The 14,904-nt window shown below is 36.8% G+C and overlaps 1 protein-coding gene across 5 annotated transcripts in view; it reads left to right on the top strand.

Annotated features, from left to right (window-relative positions):
* The window catches only part of MIB1 (MIB E3 ubiquitin protein ligase 1), a 78,255-nt gene that overhangs the window by 4,706 nt on the left and 58,645 nt on the right, over positions 1-14,904 (top strand). For all 5 annotated transcript variants that reach the window (XM_039730134.1, XM_039730133.1, XM_039730132.1 and 2 more), the window contains exons 2-4: positions 4,789-4,960; positions 7,723-7,852; positions 9,639-9,743. In XM_039730134.1, the coding sequence (XP_039586068.1) occupies positions 4,789-4,960; positions 7,723-7,852; positions 9,639-9,743 (407 nt within the window). The remainder of the gene's footprint in view (positions 1-4,788; positions 4,961-7,722; positions 7,853-9,638; positions 9,744-14,904) is intronic.

Genomic DNA, 14,904 nt, shown 5'->3' with positions numbered 1-14,904 from the left:
ACTCATTTGTAACAAATTCAAATAGCAATTTGAGCAACACCACTTTTATTTCCTTTCACAGCTGTAAGAATGAGCATTTGTTTCAAAAACTTGTGAAGGGCTGTGAAATTGATGCATAAATGAGTGGTGACAAAGGAATGGTGGGCTAGGTAATCCAGGGAGGATTTGGGAAGAGATAAGTGAAAATAAGGTATGGCATTAAGGTAGAAAACTAGTATGAATTTCAAATAGTAAAAAGCATTAATGACAAGTGGACATCGGGAATATTGGATTTTATGGTGTACTAAAGGTGAAGGGACATAAGGAAATGGCAGTGATTTGAAAGTAACTAGGCATGGTGAAAGTCCCCTTCTCATTACCTGGTTTGTTTTGCTTTTTAAAGTGTGTATGACACAAAACCTGTTTCATTATGAAATAGTCTTGTTCTAGGAAATTTTGGAGAATATTTAGAAGTTTAATTTTTTCCTTATCTCAGTTTGGAGAGCTAAAGTGCTCTAGCTCTCTTTTTAGAGAGCTAGAGCTTTTGGTGCACAGCTGGTCAGCTGTAGGCTGCTGTTTGAATTTTGAAGTTTTTATGGCACTTTAATTTATGCCAGAAGTTTAATGAAGGCTTTCTTTCCTAATATAAACTTCTCAGCTTTCTTAAACAGCCTTGAAGAGGAGAAGAGTTTATGTTGCAGATTTTGCTTTTGGGTCAGGATTTTAGTTTGGCTCCAGAGCCTACACTTGATGCAGTCTCCTGGTCGTTCTTATGCACTGTGCTTTGATTTACGTGATGGATGATTTGGTAGTGCATAAACTGCTTTGCTTTTTGGTAAAAGTAAATTGAAATACATTATCTCAGGGCTGATGAGCCTTCAGTCCACTGGGGTAGAACCAAGCTAGTTTGAAACACTGGACGTAATGTCTCCTTCCTTCCCCCTGAGTATCTGTAGTGCCAGGTCCTCAGTGCTGAGTTTTGGTGTGTGGATGGTTAACCAGCAGATGGACACCTCAGTGATGCTAGTTGTCCTCATGCCACCCATGGAGGGCCACAGTGGATCAGGGACCCTCAGTGCAGCACATGGGGGAGCCCATGCTCAAAGAGCATTTTCCTGATGGAATGAAGCTTGTGGAGACAACCCGTGATGGGGCAGGGGAAAAGTGTGAGGAGCTGTTATGGACTGGCCCTCTGTTCCCCATCTGCACCAAAAGGGTTGTCAAACACTGGAACAGGCAGCCTGGAGGAGTGGTTGAATAACCATCCCTGCAAGTATTTAGAAGATGTGTAGGCATGGTGCTTAGGGATGTGGTTTAGTGGTGATCTCGGTGGTGTTAAGTTAATGGCTGGACTTGAGGGTCTTCAGGGCTTTTACCAGCCAAAAAGATTATGTGATTTTAATTTACCCTGGGAAGAAGCAGGGAGGTAGAGGAGTTTGGAATGGAGGAATGCAGTTGTCTCTGCGAAGATGGTAAAGTATAGGGAGGAGGTATTTTAGTTTTCCTCACCATCCTCTTTTTTTTTTTAATTAGCTATAAATTTTCCCGAAGTCAAATCTCTTTTGCCTGTGATGGTGTTTGGTAAATAATTTCACTTTTAGCTTGACATAAGCTGTTTCATTTTGTTTTCACTCATTGTCCTGTAGAGAAGGTAGACTGGTTGGGTGGACACCTGACAGCCAGGTAAGGTCAACCTACTACCGTTGTGTACCTATAATATCTAGTTGAACTTAAATTCTTTCAATCTTCTTTAGCACATATTATTGATCTAAATAATTTTGTTTGTATTATGACCATGAATAAGAGTTTAGTATCACGTTATGTGATCAGTAGTAGCACCTTGTTTTACCCTTTTTTTTTTTTAGCAGATAAAGTTCATGGTCTCTTAGTCCACTGTCACCAGAAGCATACAAATTTGCTTCTTCCTCCAGATCTCTGATGCAGTGGTTAGACATTCTGTAACAGGATTACTTACCTGCTCCTGCCCTGCAGTTCTTTATTTCTCATGGCAGTAGTGTTGTGCAGCACCTCAAGGAATGGGATTGGGAAACCAGTTCAGCTGAAATCTTTTTCCTCCTGGCTGTTTTCCAGCCTGATAAGTTTCTTGATGCAGTTTGCATCCCAGCTCTGCAAAAACCTTTTGCTTGTATAATGGAAAGAATGGAGCAGCATGGTCAGGTGAGGCATGCGCTGAAGTGGATGTTGCTGCTGGAATCATGTGTCAGGGAATGGATGAAGAAAGGCCATATCTATCAGGATGGTGTTTCCATGAGGCACAGAAATGTCCCTTTAGATCTGACACTTCAAGTACAGACACGCACTGTTCTTTTTTTAAGTCCCAGACGCTGTGGTCAGTGAAAATTACTTGAGTCAAATATCTTTGTACAATCTTTTTCTTGATATTTCCTAAAGAAATTTTGCTGAGTTTTGCATAGCTGCTTTTGCCTCACTGTCAAAAAGTGTTTCGTTTTTATTTGAGTTTACAGTGAGATGACCTATTCGGTATCACATGATTCCTCATTATACCTCTCTTTTGCTGTTTTTCCTGCTGTTTGGTCAAGTGGAAGAATTCTACAGCACCCAATTTCTTAGTCCCTTCACATCTAGAATAAATTTATTTCTTGGCTAAATGCCTTCCCAAAAGTTCAGCAGGCATTAAAAAAGAATATAATCAAGAGATGTGTAACTTCCGTTTCTATGTGAAATACAAATTTAGCAATCAGTTAGAAATAACACCAAAACAAACACTACCTCTCAACCCCAAGCACTGTAACTAGTTAGTCTTTTTAAACAAGGTGACAAAAACACGGGAACAAGGTATCTCGGTGCTTTTAGTGCATCCACTCTTGAAGACTTCGGCTTTGAAACCAACAGAATAGTAAAATGCTCCAATACAATCCCTAGAGCAAGAGGGATGTGGTCATACTGAGATTCAAGCGAAGGGCTGCAAATGTGTTGCAAAGAATCTTAAAGGCGTCTGGTACAGGACCAGAATGAGGTGGTGCTTAGTCTGGAGACGAGAAGGCTCAGGGAGATCTTGAGAGTGTATATAAATACCCGATGAATGTTGTACAGAGCATGGAGCCAGGCTCTTTTCAGTGCTGTCATGTGACAAGGCAAGAGACGATGGGCACAAATTGAAATACAGGAATTTCTACTGAAACAGAAGAAACTTTTTTATTTTTTTTCCCCTAGAGATGGTTGCATATGCTGTGTTGTGGAGTCTGTTCTTGGTGATGCTCAAAACCTTGACTGGATATGGTCCTGGGCAGCCAGCTCTAGTTTACCCTGCTTTGAGCAGTGGTTGTTGGAAGAGACAATTTCCAAACATTACTGCCAACCTCAGCTATTTTGTATTTTTGTGAAATGATCAAACAAGAAGGCATTTCCTTCAGTTTTGCCTTTCCAACTGTTGATTTTTCTTTGCTACAAATGGCTCAGCTGTTGGGTGTAAGTGACTAATAGCTTTATAGTGAATTTGGCATTCATTTCTGAAAGCATGCCTGCTGGAGGGAGCAAAATCCATTCTTTTTCCTCGCTTAATTTCAAATTGATCTGGGATTTTTTTAAGGGGAAGTGACTGGGAAAATTCTGTGTTACTCTAGCTTCTTAGTGTAGGGGGATAGAATATAAGGAAATAAAGGTAGTGCAAAAAGTAACCTCACCCCGAAGGAGTTGCAGAAGGGCCAATTACCAAAGATTAGGAACAGGCCTGACTTTGACAGGCCACAGTTGTGACCAGTGAGAAGAAAAGTGCTATAAAAGAGTGGGTTGGCTGGTTGAGAAGGAGCTGGAGTCAATTGGCCACTTTGTGAAGAAAAAAGAGTCAGTGCTCTGAGGAGCTGCTGGCGAGAAAACACCAAGAAGGTATGAAACTTTTGCGATAAGGAGACAACAGTATGGAACTTTTGCAATAATATGATAATGTCTTAGTGATTGTTTCTGCCTAGTGCTACAGACTGAATGCTAGTGCTTCTCTCTTCTATTGCTCAATTTTTTCCAAAGAGCAGAATTAGATTTTTTTTAAACTAACCTTTGTGGCTGTTCACTGTATTTAAAATGGGAAACTCTGTGACCGATCATTTTCACTCTGCTGTAGCTTGGCACAATTGTAAGGCTAAAGTCTTGGAATCAATTTTTGTGGAAGGCTTGGCAGAGCTCATGCTGGTGGGTTACATCTGGCTTGTCTCTGTCATGTTCTTTTTAGAAACAAAACCAGAATAACAGTAAAATGCTTCAAAAATGGTAACAGATTTTCATGAAGCTACTGGCATCTATCCAAGAGAGCTTAATTTTTTTTCCTGTATAAAAAAGAATAGAAGCAAGCACTTTAATTTTCCAGTGTATAAAATGTCTAAATCAAATTGGTAATTTTTAGGCTGCCACAGACAGTTGAGCTCAGTAGCCTTTGTGATATGATGTGTGTTAATACCTATACTCCAGAGGTAAAATTCTAGATTGCCCTGTGTATTTTGATAAACCCATTTTTGACCCTTTAACTTGTAGTTAAAAGATTTCTCATTTTACTTCTCTCCTTTGTATCAATTGAAGGAAGCAGACATAGAGTTCTCAGCTTTTTAAGCTGAGAGAAGATAATGGACTTTGCCTTGTATGTCTGGTTGGCACTCTGTTCCTGAAATATTCTGTCTTTTCCCCTCAGTGATATAGGCTGATAGGATATAAGCAGCAGCCTTTCTTTATTGTTAAATTTCTAGTATATGGTTTCAAATTATAATGATGTGCAACAGAAGTCTGTGTAATGATGCAGCAAAGTTTTTAGGTTTTTTCTTTTTTGTTTTCCTTCCATAGGTATCAAGCATGATGGGACTATGTGTGATACTTGTCGACAGCAGCCTATCATTGGCATCCGATGGAAATGTGCTGAGTGCACAAATTATGACTTGTGCACTGTTTGCTATCATGGGGACAAGCATCACTTGAGGCATCGTTTTTACAGAATTACCACACCAGGAAGTGAAAGGTAAAACCTAACTTTTTTCCTCGTGAAATCAAGTAGAAACAGGTATTTGTGGTTAACTTTGAAACTGAACATTTGCTTACTGAAATTTGGATTAGGTAAGAGAGTGGCTTGAGGTTAGATTCTGTTTCTGGGAGACAGGTAGTTAGGATAAGTCTTTGAATCTTGGAAAACGTGGAAATTTTAGGAAGAACAGAGTACAGAAAAAAGTTAGGGATATGATTATTCCGTTTTGCTTATTCTCCTTGAGGGTTTCCTAGTTTCTGTGTTCTCATACTGCCTTTAAAAGTTAGGGATATGATTATTCAGTTTTGCTTATTCTATGTGTAATCACAAAAGATTTGTCAGTGAATTCTGAATGTGAGCATTTAATTAGCTTTCCTAGTTTTTGTGTTCTCATACTGCCTTTAAAACAAAGGCAATTACCTTTATACTATGTGTAATCACAAAAGATTTGTCAGTGAATTCTGAATGTGAGCATTTAATTAGATTCAGTGATGGTGTGGACAGACTAAGGGAAAAATACCCTCTTTGAAGGTTATGGAAACCAGAATGATCTGGACTTGGACTTGAACTGCTCACTACAGGATGCAGAGAAAAGATGCTATGAAGGCTTATTCTACTCTTGCCTTGGTTTTCGGGTTCTTAAGCATCTATTGTTATCTCTCAGTGGAGAAGTCTGAACAAAATTGCATTTAGTGTGTTCTTGTATAGGTGTTCTTGACTTTAAATAACTTGTCTCAGTCCAAAGCCCCTCTTTGTCATGATTTATCTACAAGTTAAGTGAGAACGGTGATATTTGCCTGCTGCTAAATACTTGGAGAGCTATGGAAAAAAACTGTGTAAAGGCTACACACAGTGGTGTCACCTCTGTGATGTTTCCTGAATGGTCTTTCATTAAATACTCAGAATCTTTTTTTCAAAAATGGTACTCATTTGAATGTGACATGTGTAAGACAACATTTATATCTTCTTGGAGAAGTTAGATTTACAAGTATGCTGTAAATCAGTAGTGTGCTTTAATCAGCTCTTTTACAGTTAAGGGAGGTGGCTGGAGCACACAGCCTGAGGTCTCAAATTATGTCTTACAGGGTCTGTGTTTACTTTCTCAAGTGCTTGCTTAAAGGTTTTAACTGTGGCTCAGATGCCCAAGTCAGTGGCTTAATCAAAACATAAGAACTCTTTGTTGTTTTTTTTTTTTTTTTTTTTTTGGAGGCTTATGTGAGTAGCTTTAGGTACCAAATGGGTATCATAAACTTGCTCTCAATTGCAATATTGAATACAGAGCAAGACTTAGAAGTTGGACTTTGAGATGCTGCCTTAATGTAGTTAAAGTAGAATAGGTGACAAAATACATAGGTTTTCTATTTATTTGTTTTTTTGAAGTCTTGTTGCTTTTGAGAATGCTTGCCAGACTTTTTTTCTTTCTTAAGCTGAAGTTTCCTTTGTAATTTTAAGAGGTTAGTTATGGTGAATGCAGTACAAGTTTTAGTTTTGAAGATAGATTGTACACTGTGTAAAATATTGCTGGAAATTTTTTGCATCTTGTCACTGTCTTCCTTTCTTTGTTTACTCTCACTGCGCTCTTATCTAGAAAGCAGCTTCTTCTGCCAAGGAAATGTTTCTATTGGATCAAGCTTAGCTGAGAAAAAACGATGGAAGTTAATTATTTTAGGGAGGAGAAAAGGGCAAAACAGTACTGTTGAATTGAGGGATGTCTCACAGGAAAAATGGCAAGAGACATGTAAGAACATTTTGATGAAGGAAAGCATAAGCTCTTAATATTTGGTCTGGGATATTGTATGGGTGGCATAATGAAGGAACGTATGTAGGTTTTTGTCTCAGATTTGTAGGTGTTGAGAACCTCTTAAGAGGCTTCTCTAAATAAGATTACTTTGTGTTTTTGATAACTTTTATGTTTCTTAGGAAAAAAACAGCCAATATTTTCGTGTGGTCTTTGCATTGATTGTAACAGTTGAACTTTTTCCTTGTGTGCCATCTGCTGGATGTTAAAAGTTAGCAAGATGCTGAGAATTTTCCTGAAGTGGTCAGGAAACATTCTGAATGTCAGCTGAAAAATTCTTTTGTCTGTCAACATGTTCCTGGCATGAAGTAAGAAGCCTTGTTACATGAAAATTGATGGCTTTTGAGATGATTATTTCTAGTTAAATAACCGTGAACTGTTCTGTTTAAGCTTATCTACTTCAGTCCTGTTGAAGTCAGAAGGAAAAGAAGAGGTTTGCTTTGGAAAAAAAACACATGATATGACTGGAAAAATGGATGCTACTATACTGACTTAAATTTGCCAAGAGATGCTATAAGCAACATGTAGAAAAACTGAGGGAAGAGGAAAAAGAGATGCTCTTAGTAGCACAATTCTGAATAAAAGTAACAGGGCAGTTGTGGAGCAGAAGTATTGGCTTAGAGTGCATCTGAGAGAAACAGAGATGTGTTTATATGTCTCTCATGTACTTTAATGATTTTAATAATATAAGTGCAGATCTATATGTAAGCATTTACAAGATGAATGCTGGTAGTAGAAAGTCTGGAGAAAAATTGTTAAAATTAGAAAAGCTAATTATAAGCATTCAATTTTGGAAGTTTGTGGGGCTTTGTCTTGTATACTGCTTGTGTGATTCATGCATTGAAATCTGCAGTTGTGAGTTGTTTTTGTTTTAAGATGCTCTCCTTCCCATCCCCAAAGATTTGTTTTGGACTTCCTTTATTATGTTGACGTTTGTGGGTTCTTCTTTTAATAACTTCAGGGTATTGTTGGAGTCTCGACGTAAATCAAAGAAAATTACAGCAAGAGGAATCTTTGCAGGTGCCAGGGTGGTGCGAGGAGTTGACTGGCAATGGGAAGATCAAGATGGTGGCAATGGGCGTAGAGGAAAGGTAAAAATAAAACTGGTTTAAATAAGAAGCTGCACCTCTTTTTGCTCATGTAATGGTCTCAGTGGCCTTTTTAATTGTAGAGCAAAAATACAATCACAAAAGCTCCTATTTTAATTGGCTGGGCACTTTTTAATCTTGTTTTGTAATACTTAAGCATTTGGAAAGAGGAGGGGTGTACACAATAGCCAGTTCTTTTACATTTAAATTTGCATTTTTTACAATATCAACACAGAATTTTTTTAATTACTAATTTTTTGTCATGGCTAAGATTTACTTGTAGCAACATTAAGATCTTGAGCATATTTCAGCATTACTAGATAGGGCTACTCTTGATAGCTGTTTTTATACCAGCTATCTAGTCATCTCTGCATTCTGTAATCTTACTGCTTGTGGGCCAGCACTTTTGGGTATCTCTTGCTCTTGGTTTTCGGTGCTGGCACCCTAGGGTTTTGCTTTTCACATAATGATTGTAGGGATTTCTCCAGTTTAAAATTAATAAGCTTTGCAAGTTTTGGGTGTGACTATTATGTTACTGGCTTAGGACAGTCTAGGAGTGCTTTTGATGCAGTGCTGTAGTAAAAATATTCGTATTTATTGAAATTTGTATGGAATGATAAGTTACTAATGATAATGTTTATATATTTTACAATTTCTATTTACCTTGAGACCTGATGAAGGTTTGTTATAAGGATGAACTTAAAACAGGCAGTGTAAAATACACTATGACTTTTATCACCAAATTTGAGAATTGGATGCCCTTGTATCTTGGTGATCTGGTTTTTTTTGCTGAATTTATTTTAATACACTTAAACTGCATTTAAAGGAGAGTGAAAATTTCCTGGCTATGATATTTAGACTCTTTTATATTCTTGTTTAGATTATTTTATATCCTAGACATTTATGGAAGCCTTAGGACTTTCAGGGATTTAATTTTGAATTTTACTGGAAGAAAATAGTAAGTCTAAATCTCTTAAAACAAGGGTTATTTAAATGCAGCTTTTTTCATGTTGATTATTTACCCCTTCCCATGTCAAGCTACATTGAAATCTCTGAAACTTTGCAAAATAAGAGTCTTATCCTATACAGTCTGCTTTATGTACTAAATTTGTATTAGAGAGAGTGTTTCTACTAGCTACTGCCTACCTTTCCACATTTAAAAACATTTATATGCATTTAATATATATTTTCAGATGTACAGGTAAACATTGTTTAAACAAATATAAATAAAAGTGAAAGTAAATTCTGTAAACTGATTTTTTTTTTCCATTTTTAAAATAATGGAAGTGTTTTCAGAATTTGGTGCATGGCCTCCTGATTCCAGAAATGCCAGGCAAAGACATTTTCACTCTCCTTTTGTACTCTTGTTAGACATACTGGCTCTGGAACTAAAACTCTTAACATAGTGCCCAGCCACCAGGCTAATGCAAGTTAAACCAGACATAGTGAAGCAATTAGAATAGTTTTCATCCTGTTTTTCTTAGTTAAATGCTGCTTCTGGTAAGAATATATCAGTACAGTTCAGATTTTTTTCTCTGCTTGTGTGGTAAGATAACCTCCAAATATACAAAAGAAAAATAGGCCTACAAAGTATATATTCAGACTGCTGTCTTCACACACCCAGGGAACACTTGCATCAAGCACAAAACAGCTTCAGAACAAATTGTATCAGGTTTATAAAACTACAATATCATTAATTGTTTTGAAGAGATGAGTAAATTTTAAAGTTCAAATTGTGCTTCTGAGTCTTTTCTCTAGAAACCATTTTCTTATTTTCACAACTGAATAGGTAACTGAAATCCAAGATTGGAGTGCCTCGAGTCCACATAGTGCAGCATATGTTCTTTGGGACAATGGTGCTAAAAACCTTTACAGAGTTGGCTTCGAGGGCATGGTAAGTATAAAAGAACACAAAGGGTAAAATGCATGATGGGGGAAGGGCAGTAAGAATAACTTGTGCTTTATGGTCCTGCTTTTGTAATATGCTTTGTCAGATTGCATGCTGGTAGTCAGGTCATTGTGAATCCAGCTGTAAGGGTCATGCATATGTATTAGTAAGAAAGTCTGATTTGGGAATTTATTAAATGCGGATAACTACAAGTTAAGAGCTGCTTTCTGCCACAGTAAATATTTGCATCACACACATTTTTCTTTCTGTGCTACTGTTGTGTTTAGATTAAAATTCAGAAAAGAACTGCAAGTGTAGTTAAAAACTTTTTTAAAAACCCTGTTCTTCAATTTCTGAACTCTTCAGTTGACTTCAAATTTTGGTTTTGATTAGTGCAAGATTTGCAGTTTTTGAATTACTGTCAGTACTTGGAATGCTATTGAGAACAATTTTATTTTTGCAAATGGAAAGGTGTTGAATTAAATTACAACCTTAATTTGCCATAGTGCTAAATTTTTGTTTCCTTTTGAAGCTTCTCCAACAACTTCTTCAGCTTTAGAGAGAAAATGGGTCAGGCTCTAGCCTAAGTGCCTTCTGTTGGTGGGTTTTCTTATCCTAATGTGGGTCAAGGAAAGGTTACTTTGATTATCAGCTGCTTAAAACATCTTAATTAGCATTTTCTCTGCGTGATTTTTGTTTGATTGTGAGGGGGGAAAGCCATGTTAATTTAACATTGAAGTGTCATCTTGTCAAATGTGTAACAGTAATAAAATGTTAAACAATGACCAGTTACTTTTTTGAATTGACTATTTGACCTCATAGCCTCAATTACAGTTAATTTTTATACTTAAAATGAAAATAAATACCACTTTTGTGGCAAATACATATTTTAGCGTTACTTTTAAAAAGAGTAAACTAATTTAGTGTAGGTCAGCTTTTCTGATGCATTAAGATCCTAGGGGTAAAATATAAGTCAGTATTAAATTATGTGCTTCATGGTGTCCCCCAGTTCTAAAGAAAATTCTCAATATACTGGCAAAAATGAATGTATGTTGTATTTTTGTAGTATAACGTTAAATCAATGTTTGGTGTCTTCTCTCTTGTGATACAGGGAAAGGTAATGGTTATAAAATCTGGATAGAATGAGCTACTCATCAACTGATATTTTTGTTGTTGTTATGACTTCAGTTGCTATGTTAAAATTTTTGGACTACATAGTAAAAGTGCTGTGGAACCATTGAAGATTCCTTCTGGTCTCATGAAAAAAGTACATTTGGGATAAGCTATATTCTGCTTTGAAATAGTTATTCCATTAATAAAAGAACAATTTTTTTTTTAATCAGCTACACTGTGTTTCCAAACTTCTGCCACCTTTGAAAGTGTTAAATATTTCTAGATAACTCCATTAAGTACTGCATCTCTAAATTTGAAGGGGTGACGGTGGCCCTTTGTACAAGTTTTGTAAAAATAGAAATATTTGGTTAATTAAAAAAAAGCCTGTTAAGCTGTGTGTGAAACTATATATATAGATGTTGTTTTTAGGATAATAGAGAAAAATATGTACAGGTGGATGTACAGAAAGGATAATTGGAGGCTATGTATGTAGTCCTTACTTGATTGTAATCCATTTCTACACTAATTTTATCTTTGGCATTTTCAAAAAATGCAATTCTCAGTTCAGACAGGATGGATTCTTGGATATCTGTGAGGGTCATTTGAATGTAATGCTTGATTTTATAACTGATTAATAAGTTAAGTGTACAATTCATTATTGTTTACTACTATTTATGTGCTGTTATGTCAAGCTGAGACTGTCAGAAAGTTCACATAAAGTTGGGGCAAACTTGTTTTGGTACTTGGAAATTGGTTTAAAAGTCCAGAGAATGTGGAATCAACAATACTCAAGAGTGTGTAGCCATGTAAATACAGCTGGGAAGAGACCCTGACTTGCAAATGGGTAACACTTGTTCATGCTAATGGAGCTGATTAAAGAAACACAGCTCATTATTGTAAGTCAGTGTTCTTGTTTGATAGCTTGTAGGCTGCATCTGGTCCTCAAAATTAATCTATCTGGCCTGCCAGCTTTGGAGAGATGAGCTTTGGCTGGTCGGGCAGCAGGTGCTGACTGAAAACATGCATTTATTTCTGGTCAGATACTTTGTGTTTGCTGTGTTCACATATGAAGTGGCTGAGAAGTGCATCTTGCCTTTGGTGTTTTGGGTTTTTTTTGTTTTGTTTTTTTTTGTTTGTTTTTTTTTTGTGAAGTCTGACATTTAAGTCTGGGGGTTTCTGTTGCTACAGGCCACAAATTCATGAATTGAAGTCTGTGTTTATGATGCTGTTAGGTCAGATAAAATGCTTGCTACATCCTCAACATCTTGCCTTTGGTGTTTTGTTGTTGTTTGTTTTTTTTTTTTTATTTGTTTGTTTTTTTTGGTGAAGTCTGACATTTAAGTCTGGGGGTTTCTGTTGCTACAGGCCACAAATTCATGAATTGAGGTCTGTGTTTATGATGCTGTTAGGTCAGATAAAATGCTTGCTACATCCTCAGTAAGAATGAACTGCTGTTGGCTTATATAGTTCATTATGCTACTCACATTTCTTACTTATATATATTCAGAGTCCTGAGCCAAACTGAGCTGTCAACCAAATAACCTGCTTTGGGCATTTTTGCATTTCAAAAATGTGTGAACATATCCTTTTTCAACGAAGAGAAGTCATATGGAATTAAAAAGTTAGTGGGAAGATCGTGATTTTGCTTTTGGGACTTGTGGCTGGGTTTTGTTTCTTTGTATCACGTGAGCTGAGGATGTAAAGCTGGTGACTTCCCTTGGTTTTCTGTGGAAAATAGTTCCAGCTACAGGCATGTCCTAAATAAATTTCATCATTTAGGAATCTGTTTCTTTCAGAATTTCTTTTCTCTGTGCCATTTGCTTTTTTTTGCTGTGATTAACCTCTCCTAGTTTCTCATTTTGGAGGATTGTGCTGTCATCTGTGTAGCCTCTGAAAGAAGTAGCTGTAGTTATCATCCATCATTGTCACAGTGATATGTAACCCATCTGTTTTGGTGTACTTTTTTTCCACAAATTCCAAATAGTGAGTGCATAAGGGCAGTTGAGATTGCCTGCGTCTAGGTGATGGATAATTAATGTCTGTTAATCAACTTTTATTTGGATTACACATGAAGTTATTATTTGAAAATTTTCTAGAGGATTTTAAGAATTTCTTGTTACTGCTTCCTTTTTTTAAATAAAAGCAAGGTAAATTTCTCAGTATGCTAGGCATTGTATGTGAGTGTTACAAAACATACACCTTCCACTGTAGTTAAAACTGTCAGATCTGTAATGTCAGTCAGATCTTCAGTTCTCTGGTCATTTATCTTGAGCATTTATTTACATTTGTCAGCAGACTTTGTTTTGCTTCTTTTTGATGTAGTCACATTTCTCCTGTAGTCTCAATCAAGTCAAGGTTTCAATCTTTGTGTTGTGAAGAAAAATATTTCCGCTAAGTGGAAATGTATTTACTGATAATTTTCCAACTTGGTTTTCCTTGTCAGTTAACACTATAAATAATCTTCCTTTTTAAAAAAAAAGTTACACACGAAAAGCTTTTATAAGTGCTTAAAATAAATAGTAAGATTACAAGCCATTCACCCAGTATTTGCCTGAGGTCTGGTTTCCTCTGTAAGAAACTGTTATTACTGTTTCTGTGCTTCACACCTTTTGTCATTTCAATCACTTTCTCTACTATCTTCTACCTTCTCTATTTATTGCTTCACTTTTCCTAGCTTCTCAAAACTGAGAAAGATTTGAGTTCATGAAACTTGAAACACAGCATTTCTTATAAACCTTTAGCTAAAACATGCAGATTTATCCAGTCTCTTGTTGCCTTAATCTGGTGACAAGCAGCACGCACTGAACTTTTTCTGTTTGCGTTTAAAGGGCTGATTTCCTTGCCAAAAGCTGTTGTGAGTTTAAAGACTTAGTGACCTTTACTGTGTGTATCTAGTGCTACCTTGAACAAATGCAGCTATGGCACTATTCCTGCTGGTGTATCTGGAAGATCAGTATTAATTTCTTCCCTGGTATTTGCTGCTGATGTTAGATGCTGCATCAGTGCATCTGGATCAAACCATTTGTCTTTTTCTCAGCAGCACAGCTCGTTTTCTTACCAAGTCTGTAGATCCTCCCTTCCTGGTATTGATGGATGGCATTCCATATTGATTGGAATAACTTAAAAGTTATTTCTGTAGTCAGCTGCTCCTTCTGCTTTGTTTTCCTCCTCAAGGTCAGGGATAATGATGCTTTTACACCATCTGGCAGCACTGCTGACTTTGCTCTACATTTTCTCATTCTCTGAAGTTTTATGAAGATGAAATTGATATAACATCCAATTATACCAATGGAAATAAACAGGAGCAAAGTCCATTTACTATATTTCCTATTAGACTGGGCAAGTTGTGATTTCTATGTAATACAATCACATACTGCTGGAATGCAGATTTTTTGGAGGTTCAAGTGTGGGTGCTAGAAGAGCAAAGTTCTCCATTGTAGGCAAAGACCATTATTACCCATTGCTCATGTGCATCAGCTGTTACTACTGACCTGCAAGTTGTGCAGTGCAATGTCTGATTTGCATACTTTTCCTTGAGTTCTGATTGATTGCCTGCTTATCTGGGCTGTCTATAATTATACACAAATTCTACAAGATCAATAGACAGAAATCTTTTTGTTCATTTTTCTGTTTCCTGAAAGAATCCTACGTGGGGTTTATCAAATGATTTCTCCATCAAATCATTGTAGAAAAGCTGATTTGTTAATCTCCACCATGCATTTACATTACACCCAGCCTCACAGTTGTTACTTCTTTTTCTGGTGGTGTCACTGTGAGTCTAAAACTTGTATTCTAGCATCCCTTGTTTTGGTACTTTCCCCTTTACACTTGTATGTGTCATCTCCAAACAATCTGCTGTTTTGATTGATTTTGAAGTCTCAGGGTGACTCATAACTTTTAGAAATCCCGGTGGGGTTCTCTGGAGTGCAAAGCCTGGTGCATCCAGGCTCCATCCATTTGTGGTTTTGCTCCGTGTGCACTAGGGGGGCCTCTTGCCATGCAGCCCTCAGAGTAGGGTGACCAGGAGCTTACCATCACCCCTGATTTTTTTACT

This window comes from Passer montanus, unplaced genomic scaffold (assembly GCF_014805655.1).
Source record: "Passer montanus isolate IOZ18808 unplaced genomic scaffold, ASM1480565v1 scaffold70, whole genome shotgun sequence".
NCBI classification, from domain to species: Eukaryota; Metazoa; Chordata; class Aves; order Passeriformes; family Passeridae; genus Passer; species Passer montanus.
The sequence above is the reverse complement of the archived record's forward strand: the minus strand, read 5'-3'. Positions and strand labels throughout refer to the sequence as shown.